This window comes from Marmota monax, unplaced genomic scaffold (assembly GCF_021218885.2).
Source record: "Marmota monax isolate L192 unplaced genomic scaffold, Marmota_monax_Labrador192_F-V1.1 WCK01_AAM20220418_F8-fsc00047, whole genome shotgun sequence".
Classification (NCBI taxonomy): domain Eukaryota; kingdom Metazoa; phylum Chordata; class Mammalia; order Rodentia; family Sciuridae; genus Marmota; species Marmota monax.
The window spans coordinates 2,493,398-2,513,479 of record NW_026692072.1 but is presented as its reverse complement, the minus strand read 5'-3'; the positions used below and the strand labels follow the sequence as shown (position 1 = coordinate 2,513,479).

At 45.2% G+C, this 20,082-nt stretch overlaps 1 protein-coding gene across 1 annotated transcript; it reads right to left on the bottom strand.

The window, feature by feature from the left end:
• Positions 1-3,652: 3,652 nt before the first annotated feature.
• Fjx1 (four-jointed box kinase 1) lies at positions 3,653-6,174 on the bottom strand. Its single transcript, XM_046454866.2, has one exon. It carries the CDS (start codon positions 5,910-5,912, stop codon positions 4,581-4,583), a length of 1,332 nt encoding a protein of 443 aa, XP_046310822.1. The 5' UTR covers positions 5,913-6,174; the 3' UTR covers positions 3,653-4,580.
• Positions 6,175-20,082: the final 13,908 nt, after the last annotated feature.

Below are 20,082 nucleotides of genomic sequence, written 5' to 3'. Positions count from 1 at the left end.
TCCCTAGAGCCTGAGAGCTGGAAGGGAGCTCGCTGATTATCTGACCCAGTGTTTTGCATAGTATAGGCTGTGCCCCACTGATGAATTATTAGTCAATTTGTAGGGTCACCATTAGCATTAGGAAGTAGAGGAAGAGCTGGAATAGAGTAAAATTGGATAAAAGAACAAGTGTGTAACACACACATTTGTTTCAATTATGTGAGTGTGCATGTCCTGGGTTACAATGTAAAGTATGTTTCTTACTGTGGGTTCTGGCCTAAAAATTGGAAATTACCAATCTAATCAAACACCTTCCTTTCCCAGGTGGGACAACTGGAGCCAGAGAAGGGAAGTGAATGACTTTTGCATCATATAATTAGTCAGAAGTAGCCTGGGTCTCAGGCTCCCAGTATCCTTTCCACCATACTCTATTCTTCACAATAAGCTTGGAGGTGGATGTCTACCCTTGCCTTGGGGGTTTCTTTACCACATTGGCAGTAGTATTCTATTCTATTTTGGAGCATTTCCTGTCCTTCCGAATCTACTGGGCTCCCTTTCCTCCTTCTCTAGTGCTCCTACCACCCTTCTACCATTTTGGAATCAGTGGTTCTGTGGAATGGAACAAGTGTGTAGAGGGGGCAAATGATCAGTGCCCAGGTTTGGATGATCCGTGACTCATGGATAACTCACAATGGCTCAGGAGGTTGCAAAATTCCATAGCTCACTGCTCCCTGAAGCTGTTGAACTTCATGAGAATGAGAATTACAACCTCCCTGTGAAAAAGAGGGTGGTATGTAGAGGACTCCCATAAAGGGCATTTTCAGAAACAAGACAACCAGCTGACAACTTTAGGATCTAGGTAATTCTTGCCAGATCCACCCACACACTCTGGCTGGTCTTCCTGAGCCAAAACAGAAGCCTGGAGAAAGTGTTCTATAACGGCAGTGATAGAGCTGGATTGTGAAAGAGGATCCTGCCTGGAACTCCAGGTGCCTCTGGTTTTGACTTAGGGGAGAAATGATCTGTCCCACCAATAAATATTTATATTGTATCTACCATGTGCCAGGCACTATTTTGAGAATAATTATAAATATTTACTCATTTAATCCATATAATCAACCTCTAGGTTTTAGAGGACTTGCCTAGCAGCAGTTGTAGCCAGAAGGTTGAAAAGTGTTGAGATGTGTTAAAATAATTTGTTTTTCTTTCTGATTTGAAGACAGGAGGGTGAGCATGTTTAATAGAGTTTAGAACTGTGTCATTGACAGAGGGAATTAATCAACAGTCAAATCCAGGGAGAAAAGGTCAACTGCCTACTTTCTCTTGGCAGAAGGAATTAGGAAGAGGATTGTTCTTGCAAAGATTCATCACTTTTTGATGCTTTCCAGAAGTGGTGATGGATTTGCAAGGAACCATCTCCTTTTTTTTCCTTCTCTCTCTCTCTCTCTTAAATCTCCCTCATATATTTGTAGTATAGCTGCCCAGTGCTTGGGGTCTGGTTGGGTTCTGAAACCACCCACGTAAGCCAGTGTGGAAATCAAACCTGTTCCCTTGGCTTAATGAACCAGTCCCTTCCATAATTCGGGAAGAAGGTCCTTAATAAATACTTTATTGGATTAATTTATTAATATAGGTCTAAAGCTGATTCTGGTCTTAGAAACAGCTAGATTTGGTTTTGATGAAGAACATTAGTAGAAGTTTATTGAACTGTAAGAAGAGCAAGAATTTAAAGAGGAATCTGAAGTGGTTCTTTTTTTATGCATCTATTATGCTCTTGTATGTTTTATATATTAACATTTAAATCCCACAATACTCTGATCGAATCTACATTTCACAGATGAGGGAACTAAGTTAAATGACCTGCTGAAGGTAAATACGTGAGGGACAGAATTCAGAATATAATCCGCCTGCAGAACCCATTACTCTTCACAATTCATGCTGCAGCCTGAAAGATTTGGGGTTTTTTTTTTTTCCTTTGAAAAATGATTTGTCCCCAACAGCATTCACTGACCATGGCAAACTTTAATTGATCTTTCCATGCCACAGCCTACCTATTATCCACAAGGAATAGCAATAGTTAAAAACCCTTCTTTGTAATTAGGTCTTGGTTCCCTTAACAACTCCACCATGTAATTAAACTTATTTCTCCAACAGGCAGATATGGTTCACTAAAGAATCTGAGAGGAGTTTTTTCAAATTATGCTGTTTCTTGTTCATGGTTAACCATGGTCAAGTCTGGGCTTGGAACTGAAGGATAGGAAGAATGTAGAGAATGCTGCTGGTCCAGAACTCACCAGAGCTGGAGCTGTATGAGGTGCCTTTCCTGTGCAACACGTGAAACTTCTAACTTATTTCTGCTCATTGTTTTCCTCGATGAATGTGTTGGGTAAAAACACAGGTTGCTGAAAATTTCTTTTTTCTTGGAGCAGCCTCTATTAATGTAGGCAGCAAATCTCATAGTTATTAATCATCAGAAATGGAAAGTGTTTCTTTTTGAAAGGTGTAATTATCAGAGGTCTCATGTCTTAAATAAGATATATTTGCCATTATCAGTACATTCTGTGACTATCCTGTGGGGGGAAAAAATTTCCTTACACAGTAGCTTAGGGACTATGTTTTTTTTTTTTTTTTTTTTCCCCTTCAGCTAAAATTTAGCTTAGCACAAGGCACTGAAAACATAGGGTAATATTAAATAGTTACATTATATACTCAGTTATAGCACAGAGAAGGGGACCCCTCCAGAAATTTAATATCTTTGTGAATCTATAAAACTCTAAATTTACAAATTCCAGTCAAATAAAAAACAAAGTTGTAACTAAAAGTTCCTTTGAGTTAAGTCATTTAACAAAAAGAAGATAATAGGCAAGATCACTTGGGTCCAGAAACCAAATAAAATGCCAAAATAGAACACCAATGGGTTATAAAACAAACAAAACCTAATCCTCTCCCCCATAGGTCAAACAATCCAAAAACATTCTCTTAAGTTTGCTAAAAGCAAGGATCCAAATGTCAGGTACGAAGTACTGTGCACTTTCTTAACCTTACAATGGCTGCTCTGAAGGGACCCTATAGTAAGTACCAGGAAATCAGCACAACCTCTTTAAGAACGGGATGGGTCCAGATGTTGAAGATTATGGTCTCCTGAATGCAATGGAATTTATGCCAGGAGATTAAAGAGAAGAATTAATTTATGACTTTCTCTACCTGTTTGCAATATGTGCTCAGCTTATTATCTGAACACGTTGTGATGCACAGTAATTACAACGCTGAAAATAATGTGCAGCATGTGACTGGTTAAGTTTAAGAAGGGGGCATTTGCCATATTTTAGTTCACACATCTGGTTCTATCATGTTTACCAATCGATTCATATAGGAATATATTACAGTGAAATCCTTTCATATCAGTTTTATTTACTAGGAAATAGAACACCTTTCCTTCATCTCTCTCCCAACCTCTCCCTGAACTCAAAATTCCAGCACTGGGTTCATCTGAGTGAGGAGAGAGAATGAGCCCTTCTTGTCTTTGTTGAATTCTGTAAGTTTCAGTCACAAATGGAGTGGATATGCATCCTTTGTTTTAAAAGCACATCCACAAGGGAAATAGCTTAAAGCTTATTCTGAAAGCAGATGGGGCATCAGATACCTCAAACATATAAAACCACAGAAATTAAAATTCTAAATTTTAAACTCCCTTTTATTGAAATATAAGTTTGTTTAGTATATTTACACCACAATTTATGCACATATATACATAGAAGGCAAATTCTATCAAATAAAAAAAGTTTTTCTTAATAAAAAATTAAAATAAAACAAAGTAAAGTGCATGGAACTGTTTTTTCTTCTGGTGAACATCGTCATTGTCAAAATTTTGGTCAGTTGGGAGGGGCAGGAAGAAGCAATTCGTATTTGACTCAGTGCATTCATAGCCTTCAGGCCAAAACAGATTTCAGAAATGAGTCAGACAAATTGTCAGGGTCTCCAGGACTCCCCAGGGTGTGGAGGTCTTGCTCTCTTTGTCCTATCGGGAGGGAGCTGTCCCCCTTCTCTGAACAGTGATCTCACCATCGCTGCGCTGGAACAAAGGCAGAACACAGGAAGGGGGCTCCACCAGCCAATGTCACAGCCTTGCTCTGGGGCCACCAGCACAGCGTTTGGTAGGAAATTGAAGAATTAGCTCAACCGCTCAAACGGAAGTTTTCCTTTTTTTGGAAAGGGAGGGGGGGATGTCCAAGAATGGGGTTCATCTCCCACAGAGACCGTCACCCGGGGAACAAACCCCAGCAGCCAGTTTCTTCGGATCCAGTCTCCGCTCCGGCACAGGAAAGAATCCTTTTATAAGCTGGGTGGAGGGAATGTTACACTTCTCGCCTCGGTGAGTTCGCCCTCTTAGAACTTTGAAAGGAAAAAAGCGAGGGATAAAAAAAAAAAAAAAAAAAAAAAAAAAGGGCAGATGGGTGAAGCATTAGTTTTTAAACACCTTTGCGCTCAGGTCACTGCCTGGGCGTTGGCCCAGCTGGTCCCAGGCGGTGGCAGGGGCGACAGCCCTTCCCCCATTCATCCACACCCCAGTCCCGGTTGTTCCTCTTTTCCTCAGGGTGACGCTAAGTCCCCGGCCGGCGGCCGTACTTGGCCTTGCAGTGCAAAATGTGCTTGGCGAGGAAGTCGAGGCGGCGCTGCAGTAGCTGAGCGTGGGGGTCGGCAAGCGCGGCCAGCTCCGGGAAGCGAGGCTCGTGGCGCCGGTAGAGGCGCAGTAGCCGGGCCGCCGCGTCCTGACCGCGGTGCAGCTCCAGGACGCGCCTCGCGGTCCGCTCGCGGAACACACACACCGACTGCAACAGCGGTTCGTTATACTTGTCCCACATGCCTGCCACCCGGTAGCCATGTACTAAGCCCGCCTCATTGTCCAGAAAGACCAGCGCCCCTCCAGGACCGCGGTGCAGGTTGCTCGTGGCGCGCTGCATAACGCGTGGGTCCCATTGCAGGCTGAAGAGGTTGCTTACAAGTCGGTCGAAGTTGGCCGTCAGGTAGTCGAAGAGGATCAGGTCGGTCCATTGCACCAGGTCCACCAGCTCCGCTTGGCTGAGGTTGGCCAGCTCGCCCCCCGCGTCGCGCAGGGGCCGCAGACGGCCGTCCTCTGAGCGCCAGGGCGCTGGCACCACCACGTCTGTGAGGTTGGGCAGCCAGCGCGTCAGGCTCACCACGCTGCCTTCCGCCCAGTGCGCGGCGCGCAGTTCCTCCTGCACCTGCGCCCACTGAGCGCCCCGAGCCTCCACCCGAGCTAGTGCCAGTGGTGGCACGTGGCTCTGGAGGCCCAGAAGGCGCGCCAGGTAGTAGGACAGGGCCTCGCCCTGGATCTGCTCGGGGTTTATGCCATAGCGCACGCAGGCTCGGGTGCCGTCGGCAAAACGCGCCAGTCTGTTCGAACTGCGTCCGCAGCCCCCGCGCTCCAGGGCCACCACCCGGGCGCCGCGCGCAGCCTCCAACCACGCCGCCGCTTGGGCCTCGGAAAAGCCCCGGGGCACCTGCTCCTCCAGGCCTCGGCTCCAGAAGACACCCTCGTGCACCGCTGCGCGCTCCGCCAGCCCGGGCCGCCCAGCGGGCACGTGCCGCCTAGCGGGCACGTGCCGCCTGCGCTCGCCAGGGTGCCGCCGGGGCGGGCCGTCCGCGCCGGCCGCCAGGGTGAGCAGCGCCCTGAAAGTTTTCAGGGAGCCGCCGCGGGCGTCCCACGCCAGGGGCGGGGGCAGAGGAAAGCGAGGCACGGGCGCGGGGCCGCCTCTCCGGGCCGGACGCTGGGGGAGTCCGTCTTCGGGCGGCCGGGAGTCTGGCAGCTCAGTCCGCGGCGGCAGGAGCCCGCCCCACAGCGCTAGCAGCGAGCCCAGCGCCAGCAGCCAGAGCCCCGCGGTGGCGGCGGCGCTCCGCATCCTCCTCCCCATGCTCCCGCGGCCGCGCCGGTGCCGCCGCCGCCGCCGCTTCAAGCCGAGCCCCGGCGCCCGGGTCGGGGCGGCGAGGCGGGCCCGGCAGCTTGTTGGCTCCGGGGCTTTGGGCGCCTGAGCCCCATCGCGGCCGCGGGGCGCTGCGGGGCTCTGTCCGGCGCTCTGCCCTGCGCTGGGAACTCGCCTCGCCGCTGCTTCCCAGCTGCTTTTGTATTTCGCTGTGAGACCCTCCGGCGGGCGCGATTCACAGGCGCCCGGACCACGTGGGAGCGAGGGGGATCCCCCTCCCCCTCCTCCGCCGCCGCTCCCCGCCCCCCGCTCCCCCGCCCCTTCCTCTCTTCTTCCCCTTAAAGCGGCGATGGATCCTTCCAGGAGGGAGAGGTGGCCCCACACTTGGTCGGGTGTTAGGGGCCGGGAGGAAGCTGGGTTGGCGGAGCCCGCGCGGGGGCGTCGGAGCCGGCGGCGCTAAGCCTGACTCTTTGCTGGGCTGGAGGGACCCGCCCCGTGCCCTGGCTGGGGGGTGGGGGGGAGGAGGGTGAACGCCCAGTCCCTTCGCATGGGGCAGCGCCTGATCCACAAACTTAACACAGACCCCCACCGCGCCCCGGGCGCTGCCAGGCGAGGATCAGGGCGGGTCCCTGTGCTTTCTTCAGGATGATTCACGCTGCCTTATGTAAATTCCCGGGAATCTGTCGGAGCCACTGAGTATGTGACTCCAGCCAGGAGCGGAATCTTTTTGTAGCACACAACTTTCAACCGACATCCCCTCTCTCACCCCACGCTCACCCCACCGGTCACTGCGGGCTAGAGTTCTGAGGTTGCCTGCTTTGCCTTTCCAAGGGACTCCGGGAATCAAACCTCTTGGTGCACCTAGATCACTGTGGCCAGTTCCCGTTCACTTCTGCATCCACTCAACAAAGCCATTGTCCTCGGTTCTGGTCTGGAGCGGTAAAGTCCACAGATCCGGGTCTCCGTTAAGTGAGAATTAACGCCTCATAACCTGGATATCACCTTCGTGCTGGGGAGAGAGGTGTCAGGAATGGCTTCTCTGAAGAAATGAGACTGCTTTGCCTACTAGGGAACTGAGGCACTGAGAAGGGATGGGGCTTCCTCAGGATTTAACAGTTAGCAAAGTGGAGACACTAAAAAGCAAACCTAGGTCTCTGGGCTGTATGCCATTTGATTTTCTCTGCTTTAAGAAAATTATGCATTTAACTTTATTATATGTATATATAACTTATTCTATATTATATATATTATTTTATATTTCACCTCACTGCCATTTTAATCTGTCGCTTTATTCCCCCGCTATAATTTTCAGTTAAACAAATGAAAACCAAACAAGAACACCAGTTTGCATTTGACCTACCAGTTTTGATCATTTAAAGGGAAAAGTAATGGTAGGGAGTTTGGGTTCAACCCACCAGGAATTCTCTTAGAAGCAAACTGGCCTTCTCCCTTCCCTCTTTGCATCATCCCAATGCATCCAGAATCTACGCTTTAGAAATTCCCAAATTAGACACCTGGTTGAGTTTATGGGGGTGGAATCCGCCTCCTGAAAGCCAAAGTTTTAAAATGTTTCCTTACAAGTGTTTCTTTTCCTCTTTTCATTCCCCCATCAGGTGTTCTTGGGGAACTTTCAACTGTACTACCTCATCAGCTGGCAGCATATATATTTTATTCTCCAAAGAATAAATGCCCTTGAGTTGTAGGACAGAGACTCTAATATTTGTGGCTCATCATAGGCATCAAAAAAGCTATATCTGGAGAGGTAAAGTCCACAGATCTGAGTCTCATGCTCATATAACATCTGGGCCTTCCAGCCCTGACCTAGTGCTATGCTTTTGAGTGTTTCGACAGGTGTGGTAAGTACATATGACTGAAGTATGGATCTTTGTTGAACCTGTTCTGAACCACGGTCATGCCTTTTTATGGCTCTTATCTGATGAAGGGATTACAATAGCTCCCCTATGGATACATCAAATATATTAATTCATTAAAAGATGTTATATTCCTTCCTTGTTCAAGCTCCCTTCTCTCAAGTTTTCCTAGAGGGTAGGGACTCTCTTATCATTTTTTTTCTCTTACCACATAACATAGTATACTACACTAAATAACTGCTCAGTAAATTGAATTTAATTTTTTGTCTTTTGGTTTAACTTCAACTGGGAATGTATTTTTCATACCGTGCTTTCAGCCTGAAACTATAAGCAAGATCTCCACCTTGTGGACATAAGTAGAACATCATCTAATTAAAGAAAAGTACATTTTAACTGGATGATTAATTAACTTAAACTGTGAGAGTATTAAATGGCTACTGGGGCCCAAACCATGTCCTGGAGGCCATGGAGGGAAATCCAGTGTAGTTGGTGGCTCTGCCTTTTGGCCATTAACACAAGGTATAAGTAAATAACTACCAGGAAGCCTTCATTGTCTGTATGGGGAATATCTCTTGTCCATTATTTTAGGGCCGCCTGGGCACAATGCCTGGCACTTAGAAGGTGTTCAATAATAATTTGCTGAATAAATAATTGGAATGCCAATGAGATGAAACTTTGCAAGTAGCATGTATTGAGTTTTTTTTTTTTAAACACCTTACCACTAAAGGACACAAAATAAGAACTTAATCTCCCCCCACCCCCCACACAAATTCTTTATTGGTACATTACAATCTTACACAATGATGGGATTTTTTGTTACATATTTATGGGTATACACAATATAACAATATAATTTGGCCAATGCCATTCCCAGCACTTAAGAACTTGATCTTAAAAGGAAAAAATATTGTTGAGGGCTTTGCATAAAGGATATGGGCAGAAGCACATGATTTTCAGCCTGGGATGAATAGCTTCAGAGCTAGACAAATTCCAGGGTCTCCTAATCTTATTATGGGTACTGATGAAGAAACAGAAGCTTAAAAACTTGATTAAGGGGCTGGGGTTGTGGCTTAGTGGTAGTGTGCTCACCTAGCATGTTTGAGGCACTGGGTTTGATCCTCAGCACCACATATAAATAAATAAAAGATATTGTTTTCACCTACTACTAAAAATATTTTTAAAAAAGAAAAATTGGTTAAGATCTATACCTTAAAAGTTGGGCTGACTTTATCACTGAGTGGCCTTTTGTCTCAGTCCCAGGACTAAATGCACCATGGAGCAGAACTGAGTGTACTAATAGAAACTTCAACAAGTGCATTGAAATGCAGAATTACAGAAAACCAATGGAATAAACCCCACCATATGTACTTAGCCCTGCCACTTACCAAGTGTGACCTTAGGTGTGTTACCCAACCCTAAAGTGCAAAACAGATTTAAAAGGGTGTTTGATTTATGTTAGATGGTGTTTAAAGACATCCTCTCCTTTGCCTGTTGGACAAAGGAAAGGATTCTTTACTTCCCAGCCTGAATATACCCAGCAGAGGCCAAGCCTTGGTGGCTAGGATATACAGATCACCACAGAGTGTAATCTCAGTCCTTCCTTCCCTCTGGCTGTTGCTTGGGAATGAGGTGCTGCTTGCCTGTCCCTAAACAGGGAACTTATTTGCACCTTTAAGACTTTCTTAATACTCCTCAAGATTTTCTCCCCAAGCCTAGACCTCCAATATCTTCACACTTGCCTGCAGTCTTGTGTGAAAAATGATCTGGCTCATATAACCGTGCCTCCCAGGGAAGGGGTGGGGGTGGCGATTAAGTGCTAGGAGCCGGGAAGAAGGCTTGAAGCTGGAAGATTTTCCAAGTCTGGCCTTTTCATTTTCTGGCATGTTCCTTGGGCTAGTTTTTTACCTGCTATGAGTTTCAATTTCTGAACCTGAGAAATGAGGATAATAAATCCTACCTAAGTCATGGGATTGTTATGCAGCTCAAATGAAATATTAATAGTAACCATAACAACGGTGGCAGCAAACACCTATTCAGTGTTCATTATGGGATGGGTGTGGGGCTAAATCCCGCATGTGTTGTATCCCATTTAACCCTATCCACAAGTGGTAGTATTGTCCCCACTTTACAGGTGGGAAAACTGGAGCTTAGCAGTGACAAACCTGAGGTCATAGAGTGCTAACTGACAGGTTGAGGTTCTAGAATCCTTTGTAAATTATGAACTACTTAGGACAGTGCCAAATATAAAAGTATTGCATTTAATCAAAGCAGATTAAACTCAGATGGAATTTTGCTTTATGATGTGCTCTAGGGCTGCTATTAAATGAAATGGTGAAGAGAATGAACTCTTAAACCAGATTACTGGGTTTAAAAATCTAACCCTGCCACTTACCAGTAGTGTGACGATGGGTGTGTTTCTTAACCTCTCTGTGTCTCAATGTACTCAACTATAAAATCAGTCATTATAGTACTATTAACATTATCAATAATAAACATGATATCTTTTTTATTCTCTAGATTTTGTTTTTATTTAATTTTAATTTGTTATATATGACAACAGAATGCATTACAAATCATACTACATATAGAGAGCACAATTTTTCATATCTCTGGTTGTACACAAAGTAGAGTCACATCCTTTGGGTCTTCATACATGTACTTAGGGTAATGATGACCATCACATTCCACCATATTTTCTACCCCTATGCCCTCCCCTTTTCCCCTTTGCCCTATTTAGAGTTCATTTAACCCCCTCCCCTACCACCACAGCATATTATGAATTAGCACCCTTAAATCAGAGAAATCATTCGGCATTTGTTATTTTGGGATTGGCTAATTTCACTTAGCATTATATTCTCCCGCTCCATCCATTTACCTGTAAATGCCGTGATTTTATTCTCTTTTAATGCTGAATAATATTCCATTGTATGTATGTATGTATGTATGTATGTATGTATATATATACACACCACATTTTCTTTATCCATTATTCATCTACGGACGGGCATCTAGGTTGGTTCCACAATTTAGCTATTGTGAATTGTGCTGCTATAAACATTGATGTGGTTGTGTCCCTGTAGTATGCTGTTTTAGGAGTGGGATAGCTGGGTCAAATGGTGGCTGCATTCCCAGTTTTCCAAGGATTCTCCAATAAACATGACATCTAATGGTCAATAGTAATTAACAGTGACAAATATTATGGATTATCATGTTGATTAAATTAGTCCCCGGATTAAAGTGCTTAAAAAGTGACCTGATGTTCAATGTTTTTATGTTTTCTTTTTTCCTTATCTCGCTGTTCCATTGTCCAGTTGGAGAACGTCTTCTCTTCTTCTGTTGTATTTACTAAGCCTCATTGGGTCTAGGGAGGCCTAACTGAGTTGCGATTCCAGCCCACTGCACCTTCTTTATGCCCCAGTTGACATCTTCCCAGATGATGTTGTGACTCTCCATGGAGCTGGATCATCTGGGCTCTACTGGGTCCCCAGGACAACTCTTGTTAACAGCCCAGAGACTCCAGCCAGCCTCAGGCAGCCAGCTTCTAGTTCCTTCTCACTAGTCTTCCTTCTTCATCCTGACCTGTTCTGAGTCTCCCAAAGATGGAGGTTGCCAAGAACATCCTTCTCAAGGCTTTACAACAGGGAAGAGAGAGAAGGGATGCCAGGAGGAGTACTATATTTCTTCCCACCAACTATGATGTCTTGGACCATTCTCTGACCCTCTGGGCTACAGTTCCATTATTTATGGCTTCCTATTGTGGATGGAATGTTTGTGTCCCCTCCAAGTTCCTATGTTCAAATCTAACCCCCATTGTGATGGTTTTAGGAGATGGGGCCTTCGAGAAGTGATCAAGGTTAGTGTCCTAATAAAGGAAGCCCCGTAAGCTCTCTACCATGTGAGGATGCAGCAAGAAGACTGTGGTCTATGAATCTGGAAGAGTACCCTCAAAAGGCACAGAATCTGCTGGTACCTTGATCTTGGACTCCCCAGCCTCCATAACTGTGAGAAATAATTATTTGTTTGTTTAAGTCACCCAGGCTGTAATATCCTGTTATAGCAGGCTGAACTAAAGTAGTCCCTATTTTTCATTTTCTCTTCCAGTAGGGTATATTGTTTTATGCTTGGGGATCATTTTTCTTTTTTTGGTGTCTCTATTTGACCATAATCTGGGTTGTCTAAGAATTGCTTAACTGATCTCATGTCATATGTGGCCTTTAAGGAGTATGTGTGTGTGTGTGTGTGTGTGTTGGTCCCCCCTATACATAGGGGACATGTTCCAAGATTCCCAGTAGATGCCTGAAACCCTGGGTAGTACTGAATCCCATATATACAATGTATTTCTCTGTATGCTTTGCTGTGTTGCAACTTCGTATCAGAGTTAATCATGTTTATGCCCTGGATTATGCTAATCCATGTTTTATCGCTTGGTGCCTCCTTTGCATCACTATTCATGAGCTTTGGAGTCATTATTAAGTAAAATAAGAGTTATTTGAACATAAGCACTACTGTGACTGTTAATCTGAGAACTGAGAAAGCTACTTTTAGGTGGGTAACATATAAAGCATGGATACACTGGACAAAAAGAGGATTCATATCCCAGGTGGGAAAGCATGAGATTTCATCAGACTACTCAGAATGGCACACAATTTAAAATGTATGAATTATTTATTTATGTAATTTTCCAATTAATATTTTCAGACTGTGGTTTATTGAGTAAAAATGAAACCATGGAATGTGAAACTACAGATAAGAGGAGACTACTGCGCATGCCTGGATCCAGCTAAATCCTTTGGGTAGCTAGAAGGAGGTCAGGAAATGTAAGAGTCTTTGAATGCAATTAACCTATCTGCTTGAATGAATCCCACATTGTGTTTCTGGAAAGAATGTCAAGGTTGACAAGAACCCTTTCAATTATGGTGAGACTAACATTTTCAATTCTATTTATTCCATGTAGCTCTCTTATAGACCTGCTTTTGAAGAAAGTCCTTGCAGTCATTAGTGTTAGAGACTAGAATCTGGAGACTGAAGCATTGGTGAATTAATTTTGCAAATTCAAGAGAAAGTTGCCAACACATATTTGAGCCCTCGTTACACAAAATGATGGTAAGAATTCTAGACTGTGCATTGGAGACATGGATTTCTTTCTGTATCATAATTTAGTTCAACAGACATTTCTTGTTCCCATGCTAAAGGCCAGAGGTTGGGACAGAAATTGATGGGGAATGCCATCAATTGTCCTTAGTGTCTGTATCAGGAAACATTGTTTGGCCTCTCTTCTTTCTCTACCTACCCTTTTTCCTTCTTGGCACCTCTCCATCTCCCTCTCCTGAGCCTTGTGCTTGAAGGGAAGCTAAGTCCTTATTGGGCTAAACCAGTCATAGTGCTTTCAGTCTCTTGTCAGTAATTAGTTAAGGCAGAGGCACGTGTCTCCGTTCTGACCAGTGAGACATGAAAGGAAATTCAATGGGAAGTTCCTGGAAGAGATGTTCTACTACTATAGAGACACCAGAAAAAAGATGGCCATTCAGGTCTGGGTGAAAGACCTGGAATTAGGGCAGTTACCCTGTAACTGAAAGGTGAACCTAAGTTCACACTTTCAGGATGGCAGAGCAGAAAGATGGAAGGAGCCAGAGTCCTTGGTGTCATGCCCCCAAATTGATCAACTCAGAAGCCACCCTTCCTCTGGACTTTGTGGTTTAACCCACCCTGAGTTGGAACTTCCCTTGTTTGTAGCCAAAATGTTTCTAAATGCTATACCCCCTCACGGGGGATCTTACAAACTAGAGAGGGAGGCAGACAGGTAGACATCTCTTCCGTCACAGTGGGGCTTCTGAGATGGCAGTATAGGTTAGTCTTCTGGAACTGTGGCCAGGTTGAATCTTGCACTTATGATCTGTGCCATTTGGGGACAGTTACTTAACTTCTCTGAGCCTGTTAACTCATCTGTGAAGTGGAAATGATAACTGTGCCTGCCTCATTATCATGTGGATGAGATGTACTGTAAATGCTCAATAAATTTTATCGACGGCTGTAGCTGTGATGGAAATAGAAAGCAAAAAGGGCACAGAAGAGGGAGGTCCTGATTCTACCAGAGAAATCCAGGAGGCATCACCAAGGAGGCGCATGATAAGATGAGTCTTGAAGGGCAAGTTGAGGTTTGCAGGTCTGAATTAGAGTGGGAAGGACATTTGGGCAAGCAAAGATGGAACAGAATGTAAGCTTCGCAGCCGGGCATCCACAGGCAGAGGACCACATCTTGGAGGAGCTCAGTTTTTTCATCCTTGAATGCACTTGAGGATTGGATTAATTTAATCCTTCTTGATTAAAAAAAAAAAAAATCTCAGGTCCTCTTTCCAGATTGGGAGGCACCAGACCAGATAGATCAGAGACTCTTGCCACAGTTCCTTTATCGCTCACCTGTGATTGCTGTCTCAGCCCGCTCTGAAGAAATTCACTCAACAAACATTTCCCATGAAAAGAAGCAACTCTCGATGGCTCTGTTGATTTTGTTCTTCATTGCTGCCTGGAGCTTTATCCAGTGCACAATTAGCGATTCTGTGCTTCTTCAGCTTCCCCAGGCCCCACACCTCTCATCAGTCAGATAGATGCTGAAGCTTAATTAAGCTTGTAAAGCTTTCTGATTTCCTCCGATGAAAGGTGGCCCATAAGCACCAGGTTTTATTTTGGTGGCTCCTGCCAAGGGTTATTATAAATAGGCCTTAGTGCGACATGGCTGAGCTCTTAGGGTGATAATGTGTCAAGACCAATCGAGGCTGCAGAGAGCAGAGATATTATCATAATGGTTCCATCATCGGCGGTGGGTGTTAATGGAAGCAGATGTGGGGGAAAAAAAAAAAGGTACTGCAGGCAGCAAAGCCGGGATAGAGGTGGCTACGAGTGAAATATGGCTGCTCCTGGGATCTCCATCATAATCATTAACTATATTAGCCTCCGAGCCATTCTTCTGCCATCTCTCTAGATCAGACTCAAACTCAAATAAAAAATGGATGCTTTAACTCCAAATGAAAATATATTCCTTTGCTGCTTTTTAAAATCCATTTACATTAAAATGATGGCCAGTAGGTAAGTAATTTATAACTGGGGGCTCACCGCAGTGCAGATGAGTGGCCTCTGAATCGTGAGCAGCCTAAATGGGAGACCGAGGGACTCGTGGACCCAAGAAGAGAATGATATTGGACTGAAAAGGGGCAGGCAAGAATATGAAAAGGCAAAAGGGAACTAACTTATGGACACTCGATGGCAGGGCATGGTGAACACAGAGGTAGCCTTGTATCTCCACGGGGAGGTGGGGAAAAGCCTGCTGGTGGCTCCCCAGGAATGCAGCTTCATCACCTGCCACCAGTTTTCTGCATACTGTGGGCAGAGTCAGAAAACCTTCATGATAACAAGGAGCTTGAGAATGGTACAGCCCTCTTGTTAGGTGGAGCCTCCCTATTCTTTCCCGAGCCAGTTAGACTGAACCCAGATTCCTATTCCATGGCCCAGGAGGGTCCAAAGCCTTTCTCTGTTCTGAGAGTCCCTGGAGCTTTGTCCTTCACGCTGGTCTCTCTGCCTTCACTTCCTTTCTCCCACACCCATGAACATGGGTGTGCAGTTCCACACCTGGTCCACACCTCTCCCACCACCTCCTTTGGACCAGAGGCAGCATGAGTGTAATGACTTCGCTGAAGTTCTGAGGGGCTTCTTGGGGGGGGTCACATTACCCCCCCTTCATCCACTTAGTTGTCCTCTCCTTCCTCTCTCCCCCCACCCCATGTTTGTGGAGAAATGGGTGAAATTTCCTTCTTTCATCCTGTAAAACAGGGCTACTCCACTGGGGCCTCCCAGGATCTCAGCTTCGACCTCAGCTCGACAGACTGTTGAGATTCCTCCAGATGCGGCATGCTGAGTTCCAGTGGACCCCTTGAACAGTTCCACTGTACACTTTTTACACACCTTGCAGGGTGCTGAAAGCTTTCCAAGCACTGTCTTTCACACCGGCTTCTCATCCCTGGAGATGGTGTTCCCCCATTTCATTGATGGGAGAATAGGAATGTTCTGAGAGCGAGACTTGGCCCAGGAGACTTCTGCTGTGCAACAGAAGAGGAACTCCAACTAAGAGCCCAGTTAGTTAACCACCATATAGGCAGGATATCCCTAATCCAAAATGCTCCAAAATCCAAAACGTTTTGAGCACTGACAGGACACTTCAAATGGAAACTTCCACACCTGACCTCATGTGACTGGACATATTAAAAAAGGGGGAGGGGGCAGCAAAAATGGTGCATTAAATTACCTTCAGGCTATACAAGTAAGATGTACATGAAACAAATTAATTTCGTGTTCAGACTGGTTCCATCTCCAAGGTAGCTCATTAGGTATATGCAAATACTCCAAAATCTGAAGCACTTCTGGTGCCAAGCATTTTGGATAAGGGATATTCAACCTTCACTACATGTCTTCCTGGGGCTGGACGCACCCACCCTGGTGAGTTAGCAAAGGGGACCCTTACATGGGGTTTCTCTCTCTTTGGTACTGGTGCCTCCAAACATGTTTAAAGAGTTACTACTTTCATTTCTTCTCCCTTCTGCTGAGTGATTGAGCCCAGGGCCATCTACAGGGAAGTATCTTGCAGAATAGGAGTCCTCCTGGGGTTAATGTCTAGGGGTGGGGATGAGTGGTTGGAAGAAGTCCTGACCATCCTGGGGACAGCATTATCTCTGATTTGGGACTGGATTGGCCTGGTAAGGATGGCAGCATGAGAACACCCATTGTCATTTCTCTTCTGGTTTTGCTCTCCCAGGAACCAGCTCTGACCTTGCCACAGGAAGCCTGTGGGTCCTCTGTAGGGCCAACATGTTGGTTATGTGCCATGTGCTGAGACCCACTCTTGAATATCTCCAGTTCATTTCACCCAAGGAAACAAGAAAGAAAGAAACCTCAGAGGCCATTTCTTGCCACCTGAGTTTAAAGAGTGGCTACAGTGGACCATGTGAGCCTGAGGAGCAGTGAGACAGAGGCTGAAGAATAAGGATAGTGACATATTTATATACTTCCTTGCAGTTTTGCTGAGCACTTTCACACGCCAGTCTCGGTGAATTTTCACAACCACCTGCAAGGGAGGGCTAGCAGGGCAAGGATGAGTTACTGTTTCTATTTAATGAAGGAAAAAGCTGAGCTTCAGAAAATTGGGTGATAAACCTTAGGTTCACAGCTATTTCCTGTAAGACTTGGAACTTGAACCCACTTTACCTGACTTCCACCTCAGAGGTTTCACATACACTCCCTCTTTGCTCAGTGCTCTTCACATCCGCAGAGCACTATCTCTGGTTTTCCACATACTACATGTACATGATGCATGTATGTTACGATGTCCACTCAAACTCCAGGATTGGGGACAGAGAAAGAAATCCAAGAATTGTTTAAAAGCTGGAATATTTAAAACGTCCTCTCTCATTCAGTGGTGGTTTCTTTCTTGCTTATCAGCACCTATGATTAAAAAAAGGAGGAAGCAAAGAAAAACCAAAAGCAAAAAGGTTGAGAAAAAACACAGTAAGAGATTATTTTGAAATCTTTTTTCTTTGCCTGTCTGTTTCTGATGGTAAAAAGGTAGAGAAAATAATCAGAGGGAGTCAGAGAGAGAGGGAAGAAGAGGAGATAATCACTGATTATTAATTTCTATTCTGAGTGAATTAGTTTTTATTAAAAAATTTTAAAATAGCTCTAAGATGATTAAGAGGAATGGTAAGAAACAAAAAGCTTCCTCTCATTTTTCTTCTCCCATGCTCGATACCCTGGCTTCACACAGCCAGCAAATGGAGTGTGGTGCTTGACCATCTCGTCCTTCCCACTGAGAGGGGCATTCAGTTAGGGACAATGGCAGACCAACATGGCCCTAGGATCTGTGAGAGCAGCTGGACTATGTAGATGTCTTCCCATCTTGGTTTTCTGGTTTGTAAAATGGAACATTAATCTTGCCTCATAGGAGTGTTGTGAGAATTAAAGGAGATTATGAGACTAGATAAAATATAGCAGGTGAAAAGATTTAATGCAGCTCCTGGCAAATAGTAGTTTAAATAAACACTGAAAACCACACACCCCGCTGCATAGAAAAATATCTGAGAGGACACATGCTAACCTGTTATTAGTTGTGTTAGGCAGCTTTTCTTTACTGAGATAAAATGCTTGATGTGAACAACTTAAAAGGAAGAGAGGTTTGTTTGGGCTCATGGTTCGTGGGCTCCATTGTATCTTTGTGCTGACAAAGATACAATGTCATGGCAGAGGGGTGTGGCAGCTCCCCTCATGGTGGCCAGGAAGCAAAGGGAGAGAGCCAGGGCTGGGGACCAGAAATACCCTTCCAGTGCATGTCTCCAGTGGCCTACGTTCCCCAATAGGCCCCATCTCCTGCAGTTGCCACCACCTCCCCATAATGCTGTCAGTTCTGTACTTTATCCACTGTTGAGGTCAGAGCCCTTATGAGCCAATCATCTCCCCAAAGCCCCGGCTCTGACCACTGCTCAACACATGAGCCATTGAGGGAGATTCCAGACCCAAATTATAAACAACAGCATCACTCCTCAGGAAGTCTGCACGTAGTAGAAGCACTTTTACTTTTCCACTGTGTGCATATCAATTTGTATTGCATAGAGCATTGTGGGAATGGTGTGTGTGTACTAATGGATGTGTGTGGTGGCTCAAGTTAAAAGTAAGAACAGATACACGGAGATAAAGAATGCGTCATTTTCAATGCCTGTCTGTGCGATTGTGAAGTCTGTACTCATCTCAATGGAATCATAGAGGTTCCTCTGGTGGCAAGTGATGGCATCCACGGAAGAACGGATGCTCTTGGGCATGGGCAAGCAGGAGAATTGAGCAGCGTGGGTACATAAGCAGGAGGCCTTCTACAATTGTGATCAGAAGATGTGAGCTGGGGTTGTGGCTCAGTGGTAAAGTGCTTGCCTAGCACGTGTGAGGCACTGGGTTCAATTCTTAGCACCACATCAAAATAAATAAAGATAAAGGTATTATATCTATCTACCACTAAAAATATATTTAAAAGAAAAAAAAAAGATCAGAAGATGTGGAAGATGTCTCAGCTACAGTTGCCTTCCCATCAGGGTTTTACACTCCAGGAAGGGGAACCTGACTGATCCAAGTGGGGCCAACACTTCTTTGTTGTTTGATGTTTTAAAAAATTAGACTCTTGTGTCACTCTTAAAATAATAATGAAAAAATCTCTAGCCATGAATACAACAAGTGGAGCTGTATTGTAAGATCTCAACAAAAAGTCTTTTGTGCATCTTTTACAGAGAGCCAATGAAAATCAAAACCAAGCAGCGTGATCTGTCATCTGCATGGTAATACATTACAAAGTGACACATCCGCCTTGGGTCTGAATAAATGTTGATTATGATAGCAAACACCCACACGACAAATAACAACACTAGTCTTTCGGATTCCGACAGTTAACAGATCCAAAATTTCCATAAATTTGTTTAGTGCTGACTCCCCCATCAGGAAGGGAGTTGGAGACCTTGATTAGGGATAAAGGAAAGTAATAGGGCATTTCCTAATTCTTCTACCATTAGTTGGCATTTTACAGTGATTTGGGCATAGGGAGTCTAAAGCACATAGAAGGTATGCAGAGTATTCCGTGTGTATGTGTGTGTGTGTGTGTGTGTGTGTGTGTGTGTGTGTGTGAGAGAGAGAGAGAGAGAGAGAGAGAGAGAGAGAGAGAGAGAGACATGGAGAGAGAAAGAAGAGAGAGACAAAAGAGAGAGTCAGAGATGCAGGGTGGGGAGGGAAAACATTGCATTGCCCCTGGGCAGAATGAGGGCTTGTCTTAGGCCTGCTTGGATTCAAACTGCATTTTCTGTGCTGACCATCTGTGTTTCCTAGGAAAGAGGAGCCCAGCCAGGGCCTGAGAGGTTGAGGAAAAAGTGAGAAGCAGGGAGCCTGGCCAGCCCGGGTGGGGCTGGGGGATGCTTTGTGTTCTCAGTAATGCCTCCTGGCAACATCTTTGCCACAGAGGACTTGCTTGGCCACCTCCCCTCCTGGCAGCACCTAAGCGTCCTTCCCAGGGTCAACAATCCCCCTCTCGGCTACCCACCCCTTTCCTGTGGTGTGTTTTGTTTGGAGGATGAGCTGAAGTTGCTGGGGAAATGATCAGAAATTACTTAGGCGAAGGCAGAAGCCATGTCTGTTAACAACCAGGGATGCACTAGTAACCATTCCATTTCCTAAGTCTTGACACCTGCTTGGGAGCTCATGTCTCCCTGCAAATCCTT